This window comes from Marmota flaviventris, chromosome 1 (genome assembly GCF_047511675.1).
Source record: "Marmota flaviventris isolate mMarFla1 chromosome 1, mMarFla1.hap1, whole genome shotgun sequence".
NCBI lineage: Eukaryota > Metazoa > Chordata > Mammalia > Rodentia > Sciuridae > Marmota > Marmota flaviventris.
Genome location: NC_092498.1, coordinates 217,355,203 through 217,372,094, shown reverse-complemented (window position 1 = coordinate 217,372,094; position 16,892 = coordinate 217,355,203). Strand labels below are relative to the sequence as shown.

The 16,892-nt window shown below is 51.0% G+C and overlaps 1 protein-coding gene across 2 annotated transcripts in view; it reads left to right on the top strand.

The window, feature by feature from the left end:
• Safb (scaffold attachment factor B) overlaps positions 1 to 16,892 on the top strand; it is a 31,275-nt gene that overhangs the window by 12,781 nt on the left and 1,602 nt on the right. For both annotated transcript variants that reach the window (XM_071603634.1, XM_071603629.1), the window contains exons 5-17: positions 600 to 658; positions 3,553 to 3,580; positions 4,512 to 5,058; positions 5,484 to 5,533; positions 6,259 to 6,353; positions 7,750 to 7,899; positions 7,976 to 8,058; positions 8,302 to 8,441; positions 8,801 to 8,889; positions 10,945 to 11,051; positions 12,777 to 13,067; positions 13,816 to 13,953; positions 14,179 to 14,221. In XM_071603634.1, the coding sequence (XP_071459735.1) occupies positions 600 to 658; positions 3,553 to 3,580; positions 4,512 to 5,058; positions 5,484 to 5,533; positions 6,259 to 6,353; positions 7,750 to 7,899; positions 7,976 to 8,058; positions 8,302 to 8,441; positions 8,801 to 8,889; positions 10,945 to 11,051; positions 12,777 to 13,067; positions 13,816 to 13,953; positions 14,179 to 14,221 (1,820 nt within the window). The remainder of the gene's footprint in view (positions 1 to 599; positions 659 to 3,552; positions 3,581 to 4,511; positions 5,059 to 5,483; positions 5,534 to 6,258; positions 6,354 to 7,749; positions 7,900 to 7,975; positions 8,059 to 8,301; positions 8,442 to 8,800; positions 8,890 to 10,944; positions 11,052 to 12,776; positions 13,068 to 13,815; positions 13,954 to 14,178; positions 14,222 to 16,892) is intronic.

Here is a 16,892-nt window from a genome sequence, read left to right as displayed (position 1 = left end):
GTGCTCCTGTCCCCAGTGCAGCTTGGAAAACCACTGCCTGGAGGTGGAGTAGTCAGAGGTGCTGTTCTATTCTGGGCCGGGGCTTTGACCACTTTTGGATTCTAGACACTCAAAACGTGCTAGTGTGTGTTTTGCCCAGTTTTGTTTTTTTTTAGAGAGAGAGAATTTTTTAATATTTATTTTTTAGTTCTTGGTGGACACAACATCTTTATCTTTTATTTTTATGTGGTGCTGAGGATTGAACCCAGCGCCCCGCGCATGCCAAGCGAGCGTGCTACCGCTTGAGCCACATCCCCATCCCCTTTTTTGCCCAGTTTTGATATCTCCTGTGTAGCCCAGGATATTTTCTTAGAGGCTTGCATCTCAAAATCCACGCTCATACTGTTTTAATGGGTTTCCAGGTCTGTCTGGAGATGGACGTTTATGTCCAGCATTTTTTCTTTCTAGCCAGAATGCTATTATGCTTTTTTAATCCCCTCACAGTTTTTACCATTTTGTAATAAATGATCTTCATGGCTGTTGCTTTTCATTGAACAGATACACTGTTACATCACCTTATTGATGTAATAAATTATGTTCTTCATTTGTTTCACAGGTAGATGACAAAGAAACCATAAACAATTTAGATTCATCATCATCTGACTTCACTATATTACAGGTAAATTGTTACATGTCTCCACTTTAGAATCAAAGATTAGGACACAGTTTCTGGAAACCATCTGAGACATTGCATGGCAGTCCCAGCTAACAGTCATGACAAGGTTTGTTCCCTTTGTCAGGGTCTTCAGCAGGGGTTTTGCTTTCTGTTATCCCCGACATAACAGTGTGCCTGGTGCCAAGGATTTCCCAAGTTTGACTGGTCTCCTTGAAGCAGTAGCTTATCAGCAGATAATTGAATGGCAGATTTTTTGGCATTCTTGTTACAGGTTGAACGTCCCTCGTCTAAAATGTTTGGGACCAGAAGTATTTTGGACCTCAGGCTTTGGAATATTTACAGATGCACAATGAGTTGTCTTGGGAATGGAATCTTAATTCTAAACACAAAATTCCTTTGTTGCTGTTGTTGCATCATATATACATGGCCTGAAGGGCACTTATATACTCTTTGCAGCATGTCTGTATTTAAATTGCAACCTGCCACAAGTCAGGTGTGGCGTGTTCCTCCTGAAGTGTCAGTGTTCGCTGCCCCGAGTTTCAGATTTAGAGCAGTTTGGATTAGAGATGCTCAGCCTGTAATTTCATTGCTCAGGGAAGGGCAGTCTGGCTGAGCCCATCAGGATGCATCCCCTGCAGAAAGATGAGTATTAGGTGAGATAGCAGAGGGTGGAGCTCCCTGAGAAATACAAGCAGGGCACTGGTGAGGGTGTGAGGTGTGAGCAGAACTCTATTGCCACAGCTGGGCCTGTCCTTCAGGCATTTTCTTGTAGAAACTGCCCACGTTTCTTTTGACTACTGTGTCAGCATCTGTGTGAGTACTGAATGTTGAACAAATCAGAAGAGAATTAATGGGTGTGACTTTTGTAAATGTGAGTCTTGTTTCCTTGAATGTCTTTGCCAGCCTACCTAGGTGCCTGTCTAATCTTAATAAAAGTTAGTGTCAGCTTTTGCTGATCCTCCTTTTCCTTAATGTCACCTATGTGTTTAATTAGAAATCACCTTTCAGATGAGATCTCCATGTGCTTCTGCCAGGCAGGGGCGAGGGAGGTGTTGGAAAGCCAGAACTCCAGCCTCAAGGAGGGTGCAGTCCTCAAGGAAATTGGGTGCAGCCCAGCTCATCTTTAGAGCTGATGTCGCTCCAGCTGCGAACTGACACAACCATTCCTGACTCAGGAAGGAGAGGAGGAACCGGATCTTGCCATTTTCTCTAGTGTTTTAGGTCAAAGGTTCCCTTGTTAAAGATGGAAAATATACAGTGTCTCCTAGAGATGAATGCTTATCTCTAAACAATGTTAAGAGGGGAATCATTCTGAGAGTGGTCATTCACTTCAGCTATAGATAAAGTCTTAATTCTCAATACTGGGTAGGTTACAGAGGCAGGTGAAAGCAAATCAAAAATAAATGAAGCCAGGCTGGGCACAGTGGTGCACGCCTGTAATCCCAGCGGCTCAGGAGGCTGAGGCAAGAAGATCGCAAGTTCAAAGACAGCTTCAGCAACGGAGAGGCCCTAAGCAATTCAGACCTGTCTCTAAATAAAATACAAAATAGGGCTGGGGATGTGGCTCAGTGGTCGAGTGCCCCAAAGTTCAATTCCTGGTATCATCCCTCTGCCAAATGAAACCTGGAAGAAAATGGACAGTTTCCTAGGCGTCACAGAATGGCGGGGCAGTTCTCAGGGGAAGGTGCAGACCACTCCAGCCACCGCTGAGTGCTTGTGAAGCTCCTATGATGTGTCACATGCGGTGTTGGCCACCAGGGATAGGTGTGAATGAGCATAAGGACCATCCTCTGTGTACAGGGCCCAGTCTCCCAGTGTGAAGTCCCCATGGCACCAAGGTTGGGAAGAGGCCTGGACTGAGGGTTGGGAGCACAAATTCATGTTCACATAGGCCTCATTCAGAGTCTGCTCTGTGTCCTTGGACAAATTACTCAGTCCCTCTGGGCTACTGTCTCCTAACCTTTGAAAGGAATGTTAGTGCAAATAGTTCCAACCTCCTAGGGCTGGCTGATGGCCAGCATTTGTGTCTAAGGTGTTCACGATTGTGCCTGGAACCTTGTCAGCGCTCAGTGTGGTCTGGAGCTCCCAAGCAGAGTGTCCTGGGGACATGGGCCCTCAGTGGGCAGCAGCCAGACTCTGAGGTAGTGAGCCCTAAGGGAAACCTTTCTAGAGGAGGTGCCCCTGAGCCAAGCACAAAGGTGGGAGGTTGTGTGGGGAGCCTAAGGTTGGAGTTCACAGAGGGTTGAGAGCATGCCCCTGCTAAGCAGGGTACAGATGGGCAGGGCTTCCCGAAAACAGGAACCATAGACAAAGAGCAGAGCAGCCTGAACAAGCAAGGCTTCCTGGGGAGGGTTGGGATTTTACTGATACGATAGATGACCTGGTGGGGAATTGAGGGAAGGAGGAGATAGAGGAGGGGTGAATGCTGGAGGGTGCTTCTGTGCCCCGCCCGGAGGGCAGGGTGGCACCACTACATGATATAACTGATGTCACTAAGTCTTGAGTTTTCTGAAAGCTAGATCTGGGTTAAATGGATGAAGTGGTTGCCAGGCTCTCTGTTAGACATGGAAGGAAAATGAAAGCCCTGTTGTCCTTGAAATTAAAGAGTTCTCTTCTGAGGGACAGATGGGTATGTGACTAGTGAGACGGTCCCAGAGGCTGGGGAAACCTTATGAAGAAAATTGGGTCCCCTGAAAAGGAGGCTGGCATGTGGGGCTGGGGACGAGCTGGCGAATGCCAGCTGTGTGGGGTCTTTCCTTAAACAAGCAGATGCTCCACCTGTCTTGTGTAAAGTTCCCCTTGGATTTCACATTCCCTTCTTAGGCATTAGAGTCTTGATTTTAATGAAGTTTAGGTGTTGTCTATGGCAGAATCTTACTTGCTTTTTTTTGTTGCAGGAAATTGAAGAGCCATCTCTGGAGCCAGGTACTGTTCAATGAAAAACTTAGCAGCTGGGGTTTGGAACCATTCTAGTCTTCCACCTTCTTTAATTTGAATACTTTAATTTTTAAAAGTTGCAGTACTATAGTGTACATTGTTCTAAAGGTTTACAATCCAGAACATACCAGGATCATAGAGATTGGAAACCCAGCCGTATCACCAGATCTGTGAAAGTGGCTAATTTCTCATTTTGCAAAATGTTATTGGTAAGATGAAATGCTCTTATGCCTTTTTAAACAAACGGCATTTAAACATTATGGAACAAGTTTGCACGCTCTAAGGAGCTGATGCCTCTGTACCCCACGAAACAGATCTTGTGATATCGGGCAGTACCTTAACTTTGTGGTGTTTGGTTCAGGCAGTGTAGGTAGTGCTAGGGAGACCCATATGAACCATTGGGATGTGCCTGGACTCCAGAAGAGGAAAGAGCTCCTCCATGAGAATTCCAAACAAACACTGTCCCCCTTCTGGACTGCAAATATCTCAGCACCAACGGAAGAGATTCTGATTTTCATGTTGGACTGTTCTATTAAACGAAATTCAAAGAAATTTGGAAATTGAGCTGTTCGGTGAACGGTGATACATTCAGTTAAGCACCTTGGACTTCGGAAGCTAAATTTGGAAGAGTCATATATACACGGCGACAGAATGAAGACTGTCAAGAATTCAGCCAGAAGGTTTTGGGGGTTAAATCTCTGGGATGCTTTTCTCTCCCCTGTAGCGTAGAGGCTTACCTAGTAGGCGGCGCGCAGGTAGTGTAACCAGTGTAACTGTGTGTACCCGCGGGTTTTCCAATCTCTGTGTAGCTAGCAGTTCTCTTCGTGTTAGTGTGGCAGCCGTGCCAGTTCCACATTGTGATTGCTTTATTTCCCTGGTAATTAAACCTTGTGCCATTCTATTCCTGTTAAATCCGTAGAAAATGAGAAAATACTCGACATTTTGGGGGAAACTTGTAAATCTGAGCCAGTAAAAGAAGAAGGTTCCGAGCTGGAGCAGCCATTTGCACAGGATACAAGTAGCGTGGGGCCAGACAGAAAGCTTGCGGAGGAAGAGGACCTTTTTGGCAGCGCCCACCCGGAAGAGGAGGAGGAGGAAGAGCAGGAGGAGGAGGAGGAGGAGGAGGGAGATTTAGATTTGGCCAGCGAGTCAACACGCGCTCAGTGGAGCGAGGCAGACACCCTGTTAGCGGTAGTGAAAAGGGAGCCCGTGGAGCAGACAGGCGAAGGCGCGAGGACGGACTGTGAGCCTGTAGGGCTAGAGAAGCCAGTTGAGCAGAGTAGCGCGGGCTCCGAGCTCGCGGAGGCCTCTAGCCAGGAGGCCGCGGAAGCGCCCACGGAAGCTCCAAGCCCAGAGCCCAGAGATAGCAAAGAAGACGTGAAGAAGTTTGATTTTGAAGCTTGTAATGAAGTCCCTCCGGCTCCTAAAGAGTCCTCAACCAGTGAGGGCGCTGATCAGAAAATGAGGTTTGTTGTTTCTCAGTTTTAGACCAGACGCTATCTCCTTTTCATTGGTCATTTAATGACACACATAAGCTGTTTTTTCTGCAATTGGCCAGCCAGACTGCTGAAATTGTAGTTTACGTCCAAACAGTGTTTTATTTCTCTTTGTTTATTTTACACTGATTACATAATCTTTTTTTCTTTTCTCAACCTATCATGGTTGTTTTCTTTAATTCTTCCTAATTACCTTTAGCCCAGCAGAATTAATTAACTCCTGTGGGTCTGAAATCTTACGGTTAGGTCAGATTTACAATACAAGTTTGTCGGGGTATCATTTTTTCAGAACTAAATTTCGGGTAGGTATGCAACCTCAGCACGTATTTTATAATTTTGAGTTTTGTCTCCTCAATGCTGCTTCCTCCTGGAGTGACACTGTCTTTTGTCTCTAGTTCTGTTGAAGATGACTCGGACACAAAAAGACTTTCCCGGGAGGAGAAGGGTAGGTCCCCGTGGCAGTGCCATTTTCTTGGAGCATGTTGGACCCCAGGATCAGCAGGCAGGGCATTTAATTCTAATCCCTGGTGTCCTGTGTGCCCACCCAGACGTGCCTAAGTCTTTCAGGAGGTCTTTTCCGCTCCCTCCTGGCTTATAGAGTGCGAACCAGTTCCTAAGAGTGAATGCAGTGTCTTGATGTGGACACGTGATTTTGGGAGTGTTTTGAATTCCTTGATCCTGTAACCCTGCCTTAAACCACTCATTGAGGAAACAGCTTCACTGGCCTCTAGTTCCTTCCCCAGTGCTCCGCAGAGAGTGAAAGGGTGGGGTGGGTACACAGTATGTGCCTCGAGATGGAGGCGGTCAGAGCATCTTTGTTGATATGGCTGCTGCTTGTATAAAAGCCATCTCAGGATCCCTGTTTAGCTCAGAGGCAGGCGCTTACTCGCGTGCCTAACGCCCTGGGCTCTATCCACCTTACCCTGTGGTTTAGCTACTTGGCCATTGTCTAAGGAAACCTGAGCCCTCCCAGCAGCCCTGGTTCCTGTTGTAATCAGCATTCCTGGCAGTGCTGTTGGGTTTGATGGACAGCTGCTGTGTCCTCATTGGCGTTACATTGTGTCATGATCCGAGAGCAAATGGGAGTTGTCTCAGCTTTAAACTGACTTTCTTGAAGACTCGGGGTCTTGTGGGTTTTGTGTTCTTGACCAGAACTTTCTTTTGAAATAGGTCGTAGCAGTTGTGGTAGAAATTTCTGGGTTAGTGGACTTTCTTCTACGACCAGAGCTACAGATTTGAAGAACCTTTTCAGCAAATATGGGAAGGTAAGAGCGAGGGGCGTTCTGCCAGTGCAGGTCTCTGTGTGCTGAGTGCTCCAAGGTGTCCTGGGGCTCATGTGCTGATGCTCTGCAGAACCTGGCCCTCCCTAGTCAGGAATGTGGGCGCTCCCAGAGCCCACATCTGGCTTGGGTCCCTCCATCACTGTAAGTTTGCCATCTTCCTATTGATGGCTTTGTGACCCCCAGGTCTTAAAACCCAGAGAGGGCTGCTGTAAGGTTGAATCTAAGGTGTGGACAAGAGCTGTGGTCACTGTTTGAGAAATAACAATGACTGGACAAGAACAGGAGTGACACTGTGGCATAGTGCTTCAGAGGAGGGTGTGTGCCATCCTGTTGAGATGGGTGACCCTGACCGCAGCTGTATCACTGCCTGGCCTTGAGGTTGCTACCTTAGCCCACCGGAGGGCAGTTCTGGCTCCTGCTTGTCTGAAACATCTGCCTCTCTTGCACCTATGTAGGCTGGTGGGTGATGGCCATTGCAGGTACGTCGTGCAGTCCCTATATGGTAACACCGGGGTTGGCTTTCTCACCTGCTCTCCTTGCTCCCTGTCTCCCTGTGCATTCTGGACTTGCCTCCCAAATAAACTTTTAGGGATAATCACAGGTTAGCACCAGCCTTGTTCACGGGAAGAGCTAGGTGTATCATGACAGAGAAACTAAGAACGTTCATCCTGATTCTTGATGTCCAAATGCTGAGAGGAGGGGGAGCTGAAGACACCGCGGCATACAAGTAGCTAATGAAGCCGACAGGGCCTATGGTTCCCCATAACTCAGGAGGCTGAGGCAGGGGGATGGCAGTCCATAGCCAGCCTCAGCTACTGAGTGAAGCCCTAAGCAGTTTATGACCCTGTCTCATCATTTAAAGGGGCAGGAGGTGTGACTGTGGTTAAGAACCCACAAGTTCAATCCCTGGTACCAAAAGAAGAACAAAGCAACCAACCTGGTTTTGTGTGGGTCACATCTGTGACTTTTTGCCCTATTGTCCATGTCCCTCTCCTAATTTGGCTGTACATTTAGGCTCATTTCCTCCCATATTTAAGCCACATTAAAAGAGCACAGGCAGAATTTTGCTTTTTTTTTTCCCCTGTTGGTGCTGGGGGTTGGACCCAGGGCCTCGGGCATACGGGGCAGGCCCTCCACCAGCTGTGTTCTCAGCCCTCAAGTTGGCACTTTTGTCTCCCCCTCCCTGTCCTCACCCTGCCTTCCTGGCCCTCCCAGGGAGCCCAGAGAACTGTGTGAGGAGGACCAAAGGCCTTTGAGGAACTGCAGGGAGATGGAGCTGCCCCCCCTCCGTGTGCCCGGTTGCCCGTGCTTTTGCTGCTGTGGTGTGGGGTCTGCCCTGCTGCGGTGTGTGCGAGCCATGTTTGCTGCTTTCCTTCAGGTGGTGGGCGCCAAGGTCGTGACGAACGCCCGGAGTCCTGGCGCTCGCTGTTACGGTTTTGTCACCATGTCCACAGCAGAAGAGGCAACAAAATGCATCAGCCACCTGCACAAGACTGAGCTCCACGGGAAGATGATCTCCGTGGAGAAAGTGAGTGGCCGTTTTCTCCTGGGGTGCGGCAGTGTGAGGAGAGGAGGGGGCACTTGCACTTGATTCTTTTCTTCAGGCAAAAAATGAACCTGCTGGCAAGAAAGCCTCAGAGAAGAGAGACAGCGAAGGGCGGAAGGAGAAGGCGGGCACCAGTGACAGGTGTGCTCTTCCCTGGTAAACCAGCGGGCAGGGGCTGGCGAGGGCACCGCAGCTTGGCAGGCTGAGTATGTGTGGCTCGATCACTGGGACCCGTGCCCCTGCATTTATTTGTTTGGGGCCGGAAAGCTGGTGACACTGTCTTCGTTCTAGTCACTTGGTGCTCTTGCGAGGGTGCAGTCACAGCTGCTGTGTTTCCCTAAACACCTGCTTTAACGGTGGCGTGTCTGGGGCTGTCACTTGCAGATCTGCAAACATTAAGAGGGAGGATAAGGCCGACAGAAAAGATGACACCAAAAAGGGTGATGACGGAAGTGGAGAAAAGACTAAAGAGCCCGATGATCAGAAGCCTGGCCCCTCGGAGCGCTCTCGAGCCACGAAATCAGGTAGCCAGCCGCCCAGCCATGTAGGAGCTTCCATCTTTTCTCTGTCACTAGCTGGTATGACTTGTTGATTTGCTGTGATCGAGTGACACCACACACCAAGAGTCCTCCTGCATAGTGTGCAGCGTGGAGCTTCCTTCCTGAGGTGCTGCTTTTCTTTTGTTCTTTCTGGTTTTTTTTTTTTTTTTTTCCTTTTTTGTAGTTGTTGATGGACTGCATGCTTTTATTTTATGTATTTTTATGTGGTGCTAAGGATCAAACCCAGGGCGGCACACATGCTGGCAGCCAGCGCTCTGCCCCTGAGCCGCAGCCCAGCCCCTAGGTGTGTTTCTCACCTCAGATGTCCTCCTCTGTTTCTTTAGGAAGTCGAGGCACCGAGCGAACTGTGGTGATGGACAAATCCAAAGGTGTGCCTGTGATTAGTGTGAAGACATCTGGGTCCAAGGAGAGAGTGAGTCGGAATTTCCTCCTACCTGTAGTTGTTCGTGGCGTTTTGTTTTGTTTTACAGTTAACATTATTTCTGGGCGTATTTTAGCAGATTCTTGAACCGTTCAGTTGGAAAATAAGCTTTCTACCTTTACAAAAATACAGAATTTTAAAAAAAAAATTTTTTGTAGTTGTAGATGGACAGATGCCTTTATTTTATTTATTTTTATATGGTCCTGAGGATGGAACCCACTGCCTCATGCATGCTAGGCAAGCGCTCTACCACTGAGCTACAGCCCCAGCCCCCCAAAAATGTAGAATTCATAAAGGAAAAAGGTGGAAAGGTTTTCTTCGTACTCATTCCTGCTCTGACGTCAGTTGTTGGTTTTTATTTACCTCCTAAAGCTGTCTTCAAAAGTGGAATCTGGGAGCGGTGGGCGTGTTTTGCATCACAGCGGCTCTCCTCTGTGAGCCTGAGCCCTCACACAGACGCCTCTAGGCACGGGCTTATTCTTGGCCTGTCTTTTGGCAGCATGTTCCACAGGAGACAGAAACCAGGGTGTCTGTGTGGGTTCTCGGCCCAGGTACACTCGGGCTGTGTGAGCTGTGCGACCACAGTGGTAAAGGCAGGACCCAGGTCATGAGGGGATGATGGCAACAGAGGCGGGTCGCTGTGCAGGTTGCTTCGGCAATCACGCCTGCCCCTGGGTCTCCTGTGGTACAGTGAGAGTGCAGTGGTGTGTGTGTGGTTCCTACCCAGAGAAGCCCCCTGGAGCAGTGTTGTGCAGGATGTTAGGAGGCTGGTCACGAGGGCCACCCTCTGCCTGGCATGAACCAAAATGACTACATCCCGAAGGGAAAGTAGATCTTTTAACTTAAGCTTTTGTCTGCAGACTTGGAACACTGAGTGACCAGAGACCCTTCTAAAGAGAGCAGCCATGGGCCTGCTCTGTCAGTCTGAGACACACACAGGACGAGCTGGCTACAGTTTTGAGTGGTGCAGATGAGTTTTAAGCTGGCCTTTCAATTATGGAAGCCCATGTTTCTTTTTGTAAATATTATATCTTTTTACTTTTGTGTTATGATAATGATTGAAAGATGCAAAAGTAAAACTAATTCCTGCCAGGTACAGCGGCACACACCTGGGGAGGCTGAGACAAGGGGACCACAAATTTGTGATCGGGAAAAATTACTACTCGGGGCAAATTAGACGTAATCTCAAAATAAAATCATGGTTTTAAAAGGCAGGGGATGGGGGCTGGGGATGTGGCTCAAGCGGTAGCGTGCTCGCCTGGCGTGCTTGCGGCCCGGGTTCGATCCTCAGCACCACATACAAACAAAGATGTTGTGTCCGCCGAGAACTAAAAAATAAAAATTAAAAAATTCTCTCTCTCTCTCTCCCTCCCACTCTCTCTTTAAAAAAAAAAAAAAAAAAAGGCAGGGGATGGCTGGGTGCAGTGGCACACGCCTATAATCCAGGTGGCTTTGGAGGCTGCGGCAGGAGGGTTTCATGTTCAAAGTTCAAAGTCAATTTCAGCAACTTTGCAAGACCCTGTCTCAAAAGATGAAGAAGACTGGGGACGTTGCTTAGTGATGATCGAGTGCCTCTGGGTTCCGGCCTCAGAACCACACACGTACACATTCCAGGGCTCAGATGGGTAGCTCTCATTAAAATGTTACACAGATAAGGAAGTTGTTAGGCATATTAGAATTGGCTGCATTTTTTAATTCACTGAATATTATGAATGTAGTGCAAAATTAAGAGATTTATTTTGGATGCATCAATTCATGTATAAAAATTCATTTTGATCTTAAATTTCTTCGTGAGAAATACTCGTTTTCATTCGGGCTCTGTCGGCTGGAGTCAGTAGATCGTTGTTTGAAGAGTTTATGTCACAGTAGACATAGAGGAAAGCCTGTGACCTTCGAGGCACGAGATTTCTTTAGAGAGAATACTTCCTTCTTACTGCTCATTCCACATGAATTCTTCCCTAGAGTCTGCATTTATTTTTGGACACAGATGCTCCTCCTTTTTTCTATTGTCTTTTCTACCTTAATTTTTGTCCTTTGATAAACTAGGTCTCCAAAAGCCAGGATCGCAAGTCGGCCAGCAGAGAGAAACGGTCCGTTGTGTCCTTTGATAAGGTCAAAGAGCCTCGGAAGTCAAGAGATTCAGAGTCCCGGAGGTGAGTCATGGTCCAGGAACACTCACTGATGTGGCTGTTCCCAGACTGTGGTCATGCCCCTGTCCTGAGCGGACATCCTCAAAGTTCCCAGTGGGTGGAACGTTGCTTTAAGCCTTTTTGTTCTGTGGCTTTCTGTTTGTGGATCTGCCGTTTGCAGGCTTTCAACTTCTGGGATTCCATTCAAATCATCCATTTCTTCCCCAGAATTGTGGAAGGTAACCAGGTGGTTAGGTGGCCTGCCTTCCTGTTGCAGTGAAGCTTTTTTGCCGATAGGGTCACATTTGCCTCAGGAGCTGGGAAGGGAGGATCGACAGTGAGCACATTCTTAACTGCGCCAAGGAAAACTGTGGGATAATGTGAAAAAGTAAACACAGAGCTGTTGGCCCCCCAGGGTTGTCGTTCTGTGTTCTATTGAGCAGTTAAAAAATAAATAAAAGGCCGGCAGGGAAAGGGGTGGGCACGACAGCAGGGAGTTTCTGCCCTGTCCCTGGCAGGACTTCTGGCCTAGAAAGCAAAACGGTGGGCAGTGAAGCAGGTGCCTTTACCTGTTTAACTGGCAAACTAATCAACAGAAGAGACCTTTGTGACCGGAAAGTCACGTGAAAAGAGCAGCATTTCCCACCAGTGAAGGGGAACTCGGTGTTGGGGGCCTTCACCAGCGGGAAGGAGGACTTGCCCCTGTCACAGTTGTGCATCTGCACCGTGGAGGTCGAGAGTCAGGACGTGCGCGGAGGAGGGACGGCCATGTGAGGAGAATAAGAAGTCAGAACAACGGGGCCACCAGAGAAACGGACAGTCCTCGCAGGGTGGCACGGGTTTCCTGCCTTGAAACGCAGGGAGTGCTGCTCAGCCTCATCAGGGGTCAGAGAGGTGGATGGTGGCAGCGCCGGAGACCTTTTGTGGTTTTTTGTCATGTCCTTGGTGTCAGTGTAGGGCTGAGGTGTGAAGAGGCGGTATTTCTGCCAGGGCGAGGAGGGGCGGAAACGGGCCACAGAGCCCTCCAGGTCCCCGCAATCCACTGCTCCTTGTCACCTCTAGGGGACCCACGCACAGGGAAGGGTGAACGAGGGGTCAGGGTTGTGCTGTTTGGGCCTTGCTTGGGCAGAGCACACCTTATTGCACACATGGTGGCCTCCTTCCCCTGAGAGTGTCGTCCATCCATAGAGGCGACCCATGGTTGGGTGAGATGTGTTCAGAGTACACAGAACGAAGCCTGGTGGTCTTTTTCCGCCGGTGTAGGTGTGGGTCACCTTTATTGCAGAGACTAGCACCGGAAGGAAGTGCACTAACTCATCACCATGTCCCTGCCAGAAGCAGACAGTGGGCTGTCCTCCTGGGCAGGCCCCATCCTCGGTTTTGGGTTGCTGCAGAAATAGGAGGTGTGACATGAGCGTCCATTCTGCCTTTAGCCCCATTTCACACGGACTAATCAGGCTGGTGGCAAATGGTGTCACCTGTTGAACTTCAGGAAACGTTTAAGAAATGAGGCCGGTTCCTAGGACAGCTGGCCTCTGCTGCCCTACACCTGTGCTCCCTCTTCCCTGGCTGGGGTGGACAGGGCTGGGAGGGGAATCCTTGGGCTCTTGCTGCGCTTCACCAGCCCCCTGTGGCCAGCACCTCTCCCGCTGCTTCTCATGCATCCTGGAGTGGGAGTGGGAGCCATGGCCCTGGGTGAGCCCGGGACCCCTGGGTGCCGTGCACTGCAGCCCTGCTGTCCTGCCGCAGGGAGCGGGAGCGCAGCGAGCGGGAGCAGCGCCTGCAGGCTCAGTGGGAGCGGGAGGAGCGGGAGCGGCTGGAGATTGCCCGCGAGCGGCTGGCCTTCCATCGGCACCGCCTGGAACGGGAGCGCATGGAGCGGGAGCGGCTGGAGCGCGAGCGCATGCACGTGGAGCAGGAGCGCCGCCGGGAGCAGGAGCGCATCCACCGCGAGCGCGAGGAGCTGCGGCGCCAGCAGGAGTTGCGCTACGAGCAGGAGCGGCGGCCGGCCGTGCGCAGGCCCTACGACCTAGACGGCCGGTGAGCCAGGCCACCCCAGAGTCATGGAGGCCCGCAATCTTGCTCCAAAAGGCAGCCCGGGTCTGGGCTTGTACTCAGCTTGCCTCCTGGCTTCAGCAGGGTGCCCTGGTGGTTTGGCTCAGCAGAGATGGCGCTGGGTCCAGGCATCAGGTCCAAGCCCAGGTGCAGGAGGAGGAGCACCGGGAGGCGGCCAGAGACCCAGAAACGCCTCCCTTGGGGTCCACAGAGGCCTCTGTCTTCCACTGGATAGGTTAAAGGGAACCCATGTGCCATCCAGTGCCACTCTCATCAAGGGCCTTTTCAGCTGCCATCGGTCTCTGGGGGCTTTGTCTGAGAGAGGAGTCTGCTTTAGCCACCGCTGTGTGACTAGGTTGTCAGTGGGGTTTTCGGTGCCTCCTTGAGAGGCAGCAATTCAGCTTCAGGCTAGAAGCAATGGCAGAGTCTCCTGAAAGGGCTCTGGAGAACAGAGGTCTTCCTGGTTTCCCCACAGTGGCATTGGGTTGGGTTCCCAGGGTCACCTGTGACAGTCCTCCTGATGGCTGCCCTGCTGAGAAAGCGAGCGCCCTCTGCATGCAGGCAGCACAGCCCTTCACTCCCAGCCCAGCCCAACCTGCCAGCCCAGGCAGCCCAGAGTACTGTGTGGGAGACGCTCCTGATGTGACGGGGACGGGACCGTGGGGGTTGATCCCAGCTCCACCGGGCTGTCATTGGGAAGGCCTCTTTCCATCCTGTCCTGCACCCCTCACAGGCGGGACGATGCCTATTGGCCAGAAGCCAAGCGGGCCGCTCTGGATGAGCGCTACCACTCTGATTTCAACCGCCAGGACCGTTTCCACGACTTCGACCACAGGGACCGGGGCCGCTACCCCAACCACTCCGTGGACAGGTCAGTGTGGCCCTGTTGCCCCTCCTTGGTGGGTGTGGGTGTTGTCTCCTCTGGTCATTCACTGGCCTTCCTTGACCCAGGCGCCCACAGGACCCATCACTCTGCACCCGGAGCAGCTCATGCTCCAGTCACTACACCCGGCCTGGGCACTGCCACTCCACCTGGGCTCTGGGTGGCCCCTTCTGGTTAGCAAGCTTCTTTTCCTCATGGATGGGTCTCTTTCAGGAGAGAAGGTTCCAGGTCGATGATGGGAGAAAGAGAAGGACAGGTAAGTCAGAGCGACAGTGTACCCACAGTTCCCATGGAGTCCAGTCCCTTCCCCGCTGCAGAACCCCCCTCCCACTTGAGACCTGGTGTTTGTGGGACAGAGATGTGGACCTGCTGGGCTTAGTCGGGACGTCTCCAAACCATCACCTCAAGGCCTTTTGCGGCTGTTGCGAGGCTCCCTAGGCTGGAGGCCTGGCAGCCGACCTGAGCTGCTGAAAAGTGCTGAGCGGCGCAGTAGCACTTCCTGTCCTCTGCCCCATGGGCCTGGGGAGGCAGCAGACACTGCATCTCCTCCCAGGGCACACGGACAGCTCGGGCTGCCACTAAGCCTTGGAAACAGCCAAGTCTTTGGTCCGTACTTGTTCTTGATGCAGGTTTATCCCATTAGAAAAATAAACTCAGGGCGGGGGCGGGGGCGCTGACTCTAACCCCAGCAACTAGGAGGCTGAGGTAGGAGGACCACAATTTCAAGGCAAGCCTCAGCAACTCAGTAAGGTCCCAAGACCTCAAAAAACAGGGGTCTGGGGATGTGGCTCTGGGTGAAATCCCCTGGGTTCAATCCCTGGTACAAATACAAAAGGAAAAGAAAAAAATTAATGTGGGATCCTTAAGAGAAGACAAGCTGTGAACCGAAAGAAGTGTTGGCAAAAGACACATCTGGTAAAGGGCTGTTACCAAAACACACAAAGGACTCTTAAAATGCCCAGTCCCAAGAGGAGAGAGCGCAGTCATCTCAGTTCTGTGGGCTTCTAGATGGAGAATTCCCACCAGGGCCCTGCACCCTGGGGCGCTTTACTGGAAGAAATGGGGGGAAGGGGGAGTTCAGGAGGTGCTTGTGGCAGAGGAGATGCCCTGCGAGTTGTGTCTCTTCCCAGAGCATGTTCTTTTTTTTTTTTTTTAAGAGAGAGGAGAGAATTTTAATATTTATTTTTTAGTTTTCGTGGACACAACATCTTTGTTTGTATGTGGTGCTGAGGATCGAACCTGGGCCGCACGCATGCCAGGCGAGCGCGCTACCGCTTGAGCCACATCCCCAGCCCCCAGAGCATGTTCTTGACAGATCTGTGCCTCGCTGTCCCATCTTGTCCCCTCTTTGGTGTCTCGGCGTGACTGAGGACAGCTAGCCTCCTGGCTTAGACTGGGGCGTCCTCACAGGATTACTTCCTCTTGGTTCCTGGGGGTAAACCTTCCGTGCAACAGCACCACGAGCTGGTTTTCTGATTTCCTTGGGACAGCTAGAACACAGTGGCCACACATCCACACTCTGGAATCTAGACAGAACCGGGTCACATTCTGGTGACACCCTATCTGCCGAGTCTGTTCCTCTGGCTACAAAATGGGGGTGATTGTTCCTCCCACATAAGGCAGAGGATTTAGATGAGGTGTTGCGCACACCTTCGTAACGTGTGCACAGTTCCCATTGGTCATGACCAGCTGCCTTCCGTGGGGTTAGTAGACGACGTCCTCCCGAAACTGACAGTGTTTCTCACGTGCCCAGGCCTACAGAAGGGAGCAGTGCTGCCCCAGCAGCATGTGGTGGCGTTTGGCTCCCAAGAAAAAGTCACAGAAAGAGAAAACTAGTTCAGAACTTGGGCTGTTGTTGAGCTCTTCTTAGTGGGTTTGATTGGACAAAAAAAAATTCTGGTTTGATTTTAAAATTGCAGGAGAAGTGGAAATGGCTAAATAGTAGAGAAGTAGGTCTCAGTAGTAAGTCTTTTACTTTGTAGTAAATGGTTTGTCCACTTTCGTGCCTTAAAACTTAAGGTTATTGAGTCAGGTGCAGTGGCCCACATCCGTAATCTCAGCAGCTTGGGAGGCTGAGGCAGGAGGATCCCACATTCAAGACCAGCCTCAGCAACTTTGTGAGACCCTATTTCAAAATGAAAATAAGTGGGGGGTGTGGCTCAGCAGGTACGTGCCCCTGATGTAGGTAGGTGGATAAAGTTGAGAAAACGCCATTCAAATGTTTTCTCAGAAATTCAGTGAAGCTGTCTAAAGCTGTGGGCTGGTGCGTGTGTTGATCAGTGTGTCCTGGGGGTCGCGTAGGGAGGGAGCAGTGTTTCCTGGAACCCATGGGAGCTGTCCTTGGCTGTGGCAGGACGCACCGTGGGTGTGCCCTGGCCTGTCCACAGTGAAGCCCCTGGTCTTGGCTTGTTGAGGCTCTGGGAGATGAGGCCAGGAGAGTGGCAGGGACTGCCCCTGTGCCTTTGCACACACAGGTTAGGGCCCTCTGGTGCCGCTGTGCGGGTAACATTTTCATGGGTAGCCACCACAGTGCGCTCTGACCGGCACCACATGTAGCTCTGTTACTTCCTCCACTGCAAGGAGGACACTTAGAGAAAGGAAGGTACAGCCACCGTGCCCGGGTGATGAAGGGGGGGGCCTTGGAGAGCTTGTGAGTGTCCTCTTCAGTGAGTGGCCCCACCGCCCTCCCACCTTCACGACTGCTCTGGGTGCGGGGCAGTCACCAGGCATCTGCTCAGAGTCCTTGGAAGAACTCTGGCGTCCTGCTTGGGGGACCTCTGCCTGCCTTCACCAGTCGCTGTTTCCTTCAGCCACAACCCGGGCCACGGCTTTTCTGGCCTGTGGAGATGAGGGGGTGCAGCTGTGTGGAGTGAGTGAGGTGGCCCTGCGCACCTGCGAGCCCCCGGCAGGGGTCTGGATACTGCCCT